Source organism: Triticum dicoccoides, chromosome 2B (genome assembly GCF_002162155.2).
Source record: "Triticum dicoccoides isolate Atlit2015 ecotype Zavitan chromosome 2B, WEW_v2.0, whole genome shotgun sequence".
NCBI classification, from domain to species: Eukaryota; Viridiplantae; Streptophyta; class Magnoliopsida; order Poales; family Poaceae; genus Triticum; species Triticum dicoccoides.
This window is the reverse complement of record NC_041383.1, coordinates 731,543,403-731,549,459: the sequence shown is the minus strand read 5'-3', so window position 1 is coordinate 731,549,459 and position 6,057 is coordinate 731,543,403. Positions and strand designations below refer to the sequence as shown.

The 6,057-nt window shown below is 51.7% G+C and overlaps 1 protein-coding gene across 1 annotated transcript; it reads right to left on the bottom strand.

Moving 5' to 3' along the window:
- Window positions 1–847: 847 nt before the first annotated feature.
- LOC119368504 (auxin-responsive protein SAUR21-like) lies at window positions 848–1,782 on the bottom strand. Its single transcript, XM_037633743.1, has one exon. The coding sequence runs from the start codon at window positions 1,665–1,667 to the stop codon at window positions 1,281–1,283; it is 387 nt and encodes a 128-aa protein (XP_037489640.1). The 5' UTR covers window positions 1,668–1,782; the 3' UTR covers window positions 848–1,280.
- Window positions 1,783–6,057: the final 4,275 nt, after the last annotated feature.

Sequence of the window (6,057 nt, the reverse complement as noted above, 5' to 3'; positions counted from 1 at the left end):
CCCCACAAATCCTCCCAGTGTCGTACATCATTCATCGCGCTCGCGACCCGACGACTTCAACTTCGCTGCAACATGGAAGGGCACCGGCATGAAGCATGCATGTCCGCCACAAGTGTGTTCCTCGACCTCATCGACATTGGAGAGAGAAGGCATATCCGAAGCAGGGCAGACCTGTGCCGCTCCAATCCCGAGAGGACAAACAAGACTTGTCCGCCGCTCCAAGCATGTCGCTCCTGTCGCCCACCTGCCGCACAACGGCCAACAGCCATACTCGAATGAAGCGCCATCGCAGACTTACACACCACCGGAGCCAAGAGGTCACGAGTTCGAAGGTGCAAGTCAACTGTGACGTGCAAAAATGGTTGGCTACATGAAAATCTTGTTTGAGACTGACGAAACCACCATAGACATCTTGCTCTCGACAAACACATCCCTTATACCACTAAAATAATCGAGCCGTTAAATTCTAAAATACATCCAAAAAAATACCAGCATCCAGACCAAATCTAGGTCTTGACATCGGGTAGATATGTTCCACCCCAAAAAACCTGACACCCTGATCTACACTGGGCTTGCGTATCTTCATGGTTTTTGATACGGTCGTGAATGTAGTATTTGCGTGAATTAGACCTTTTATTACACGATGAAGACTCAATCTTTTGGATGGCATCGCAAGCAAGGGTAATGTTTTTTTTTTTCGTTTTTTAAAGATAAGTATGACTTCCGATTTTATTAACCAAACCATGTCTTCATCTTACAATGCTTAAGCTAATGATTAATTTTGGCAAATAAGGCTAATGATTAACGGCCAGGACAAGCTTTGCCACCTCAACGTGACGAAGACATGTACTCACAAAGGACGATCAATTGCATGTACAACAAGAACAATAAATCAATCTAATTTACTCGTATGCCTCTGCAAAGAAGTTGCACAGACGATTAGATTAGTTACAGAGAAAACAAAGAATAGTTACAGAGAAAACAAAGAATAGTTACAGAGAAAACAATAAAAAAAAATCGTCGCCTTCTTCAATCAGTTACTACCATCACCATCACATACTGCACTGCCTAGCTCCAGTACGCGTCCGATCGCCGGCGACCGGCATCACGCTGGGCAGGGGAGCACGCCGCCACGCCGGCCCGCACGGTCTTCACGGCCTTAGTCTTTTTCCCCGCGCCCGGAGTCGTGTCTGTCTCCAGTTGCTGCTGCTGCGCGCAAAATTGGGCGCTGCGTTGCTCGATCGTTCGGTGCCGCGGCACGCGCGCTGTTGGTCGATGGCTCACGGGAAGAGCTTCTCGACGGCAACCCCCTGCAGCAGCGGCCGCGAGTCGCCACGGCGGCAGCAGGAGGAGGAGCGGCGTGGCTCCTCGGAGCCCGACGAGGAAGAGACGCGGCGGAGGACGTCGCGGAGGCGGCCCTCGTCGCAGGGGAGCGCGACTGGGCCGGAGGCGCCGGACGGGAAGCCGTACTCCTCCTCCGCCTGCCGGAGCAGCTCCAGGAACGCCGGGTGGCTCAGGTGCCCCAGCCGCACCATGAACCGCGCGCCCTCCGCGCAGACCGCGACGTGCCCCGCCGGCACCGGGGCGGAGGTGGACCGGCGGTTCCGCCACCGGCGCACGGCGCGGCGCAGCCAGGCGAAGGACGGGATCGTGATGACGTTGCACATGCTGCCTTGTCTTGCTTTGCGCCGACGAGCTATCGAACGCGTTCGCTTGCTGCTGCTGCTGCTGCTAGCTCTCTGCCTCTCTGGTTGGGACACGGAAGAGTTGGTTGGGAGCTGTGTGTTCTGGGTGGTGGGGTGGAAGAGCGAGCGGGGTGGCGATATATATAGCCCAGGTGTGAGTGCCTTGTGGGTTGGCGCAAACTGCAGGGATGGCACCGCGATCAGTGGGTGCTAATCTTTTGTGTTGCTGCGCGCGACACGACACCGGGAGGAGATCGGCATCCAGTGCCAAGCTGGGGCAGTCCGCGCAGCCCAACCCAGCGGACCGCAGCTTGCACGCATCGTCTCCTGCCCCCGATCAGGCAGGACATGAGCGACCTCTTCGCGCGTCCAGAACAAAATACGCCCTCTAATCCAAGTGATTAATCAAGCATGTTGAGATCAATGATCGTGCCAGCAAGTGAGCCCGATTTTCATATGTTGCACATCCAATTTGCAACGCAATAACATCTACAACCGGACTTGACAAATTCGACCCATCAAACGCCCGCGGACGCACCCGGACGTGTCCGCAGGCAGTGACCGGTTACCCATTAAAAAACGCATTCCACATTCGGATACCTCAAATTAAAAATCTTAAATCCATATTTTTACATGCAACGTCAAACCTAATCTACGCGAAGCTTATCCGGTTCCGCTCCCCGCTCGCCCGGCTGCGCCCTGGCCATGTCCGACGGCCGGCTGCGCTCCTCAGAGTGTTGGGCCGGTCGCTGGCAAGGTAGGGTAGGGCATGGGACACGAGCTGGCTCATGGGACTCAAGGCTCCGTCGTCTCCCATGCCCTACTCTTCCTCGTCAGAGACCGGAACCCGAACGGTGCCGGTGGACACTAGTAGAAAAATGACCTATTGTACCGGTTCGTAAGGACCTTTTGTCCAGGTTTTGTAACTCGACACTAAAGGGTGAGGACTAAAGGTACCCCCTTTAGTCCCGGTTCAACACGAACCGGGGCCAAAGGCCCACCACGTGGCACAAGCCGGCACGGTGGTCTGGGGGACCTTTAGTACCGATTGGTAACACCAACCGGTACTGAAGGATTTTTTTAATTTTTTATTTATTTTTTTGAAAGTAAATGTGTTTTTTTTCTGATTTTCAAAATTCTGAATTATTTGACAATTTAGTCTCTAATCACTCCTCATCATTGCCCTAATCACCCCTCATCATTTCCTAGTTTTCAAGTCTGCACTTGTTGTTTACCTGACAATAGTAAGTTGTCAATCTTATTAACCCTCGGGAGTTTAACTTGAGCATGAAGTCACATGTTTCATCGTTTGATTTTAAAACTATTATTCTAAGAAATAATTATTATTTAGTAACAATAATATTTTTTGAATAAGTAGTTTGACTACAGTTTGACCAGATATGACCATAATTTGACCAAAAATCAAAATAACTAAAATAATTATTTATTAACACTAATATTTCTTGAATAAGTAGTTTGACCACAATTTGACCAGATTTTATGAAAATAAAAAAACTGAAATTTGAGCATATCTTTTTCCTTTTAGAATTTGAGGATTCTAAAAATTTGCAAAAAGGCCTAATTTTTCGTGCTGATTTTTTGATATATTATACTTTTTTTTTCGACATCTATGCAAAAGATATGGGCCGTTTTACTTTTTCATAACACTTTTTTGCAAAACATGTCCAAATTTAAGTTTTTAAATTTTCCTAACTAGTAGATGTAGTAACATAACTACATCTCGAAGGATTTTATTTTTTGAAGTTTTTATCATTTTCTTTTGTTTTTCACAAAACTGAAATGGCAATACACAAGGGGGGTAGAGTTTGAAAATTGCCCTTTAGTCCCGGTTTGTGTCTCCAACCAGGACTAAAGGTTAGACCCCTTTTGTCCCGGTTTATGACACAAACTGGCATTATAGGTTAGACCTTTAGTCCCGGTTCGTGTTACAAACCGGGACTAAAGGGGCTCATGGGGCCCCGGCCTGACGCCAGCCTGCCACCAACCCTTTAGTACCGGTTCGTGCCACGAACCAATACTAAAGGTTCAACACGAACCGGGACTAATGCATAGCCTCACATTAGTGCCGGTTAATTTACAAACGGGACTAAAGGGCCGAACATTAGGCCATTTTTCTACTAGTGGGACGTCAGATCGATGATGGATCCATCCGGGGACGAGCCGCCGACGTCCACCATGATGCGGTTGCGGCGCCCGGACTGATGCGACATACGGGGCACCGGAGAATGCGACTCTGCCTCGCCGACATCCGCCGCTACGAGGGCTGCCGCCGCCTCCCGCGCCCGATGCCTTGCACGGCGGGCACGACGTGCCATGGGCTCATCGGACGTGGCCCATGGTGCATCCCGATGCCAGCGTGTTCGGACGCCAGACGGACCACACAACATCCGGCGAGGCAGCTATGGCCGGCCTAGCGCCGGATCCATGCCCCATTTGGGCGTACGCAATGGATCCCCGAGGATGGAGTTCGAGCGCAGCCGTCCACGGGACTCCTCTCGAGCGCGGTGGAGCGCAAGCCGGACGGCCATCTCCTCCTCGGGGCAGCGCAGGATGAGCAATCAGGTTCGATGAATCTGGAGGTGAATGACTCGATCCGCTCCCCGCCATGCCGAAGAGGACCGGAAGGAGCCGGAGACGTGTTTGGGCGGCGGAGGGAAGGGGAGTGAATGGCTAGGGTTTGGTCCGGCGAGTGGATGGAGAGGATTTTATGCGAGGTCGGGTGGGCTAGTATGGGTCGGGTCTGACGTGGCGGGGGTGCCCGGGCCTCCCATATCCGCCTCATATTTGAGCTGGATATGAAGGGTGCCGGTCAGCCCGGACGTTTGAGGGCCGTCTGAGGGGCCTGTCTGGAGTCAAAAAATCATGACCGGACGCCCTGTCGGTGCGTATGAAGCGGGTTTGAGAGGTCCGGTTGCATATGTTCCGATGGAGCACACGGTTCCCTTCCTGTTTTATATCGCCATGCACGCGCGTGAAGGAGGGGGACAGAGCGCCGCGTAACCTTGAGAATCGTCAGACAGATGTTTCACCCGAGCTCTTTGTCCTGTTTTGTCTGACAAGAAAATGCCTTCAAGATTGGACTGACAATGAGCAGCAATATCTGCATGCAAATGCATGTAACACCAACGGACTCCATGAACATATATCTGAATATCTCTTGTCTGCTAAACAGTTTGTGTGTTACGGTTGCCGCCACGTTTGCTCGATCTCTGACACTGGGTCAGTCGATAAAAAATACTGCTAGTAGTGTGGCCGGTATGTATGTCTGAACCTTATTCGGTTGGTCAAGTCACCTGGTCGCCCTACACGCCCGCCGTTGCATGTCCTGTTTTACTCGCGATAAGCACGTGCAGAAGTTCCTAATCAACAGGTCGTGCGTGGTTTCGTTCGGATTGCACGCATGAAACTGCCAAAACACAGTCCACCTGTGACCTGTCCGCTGCTCGCCGCCGGCAACGTGGCGCGGCCGTGCAAGCAAATCTCACAGATAATTGGCTCTATCGGCCTGGAGCACTGTATTAGTTTTATTTTTAGGGAAGAGCACTGAATTAGTTAGGAGCATGACACTTGTCGCTTTCAAGCTAAATTAAGGGTAACTCTGATTGTCTAGTGACCGGCCGTAGCCACGCTTTGACGAGGTCACGAGTCTGAAGAACGCAAGTCCCCTGTAACCTGCGAAACTGGTACTAGGCTACCGGATAGCAAGCGTGTTCAATGAAGGATTTGCCATCCTCAATAACGCTAGTAGTGTACCGCACTAGAGTATTTTAAGGGCTCTGATAGCGTAGTGAATGTAATATTTGCGTGTATTGCATCCCTTACACAATATTGGCACAAGCTTTTGGATGACATTGTGAATACGGGCGTGTGCTGAACCTCTCTAGCTTCTCAAAACTCCACAGATTCAGCTTCTTGAGCTAGCTTCTCACTTCACCTGGCTATTCCGATGCATTCGGCTCGCTTGTCAGCTTCTTGCAACACATGTACAGTAGCACCACCATGACTGCCGTAGGGAAGAAGCAGAGGCAAGCTCACCTTCTGTTGGGGAGAGGTGTCGAGGACGAGGAGGCTGGCTCAGAGGACGACATGGTGAGCACCAGCATCAATGGCGTCAAGATGGGCGTCTCCTGCCTGTGGGGTTGCTGCTCCTAGAAGGCGGCGGGGGAAGTGCTCCCTAGGGACGGGATCCGGCAGGAACGGGGCCGGAATGGTCGGATCTACCGCCATAGAGGCTCGCCGGCCGGCGAAGGGGTGGAATCGGGCATGGCGGCGGCGACCGGTGGTGCTGGTTAGGTTACGAGGGGAAGAGGTGTCGAGGGAGAGTGGAGTTGTTGCGCGAAAATGCTAGAGT

What these genes read in the sequence shown, in the direction of transcription:
- LOC119368504 (XM_037633743.1), bottom strand. Translation starts at nt 1,667, where the DNA reads ATGTGCAACGTCATCACGATCCCGTCCTTCGCCTGGCTGCGCCGCGCC.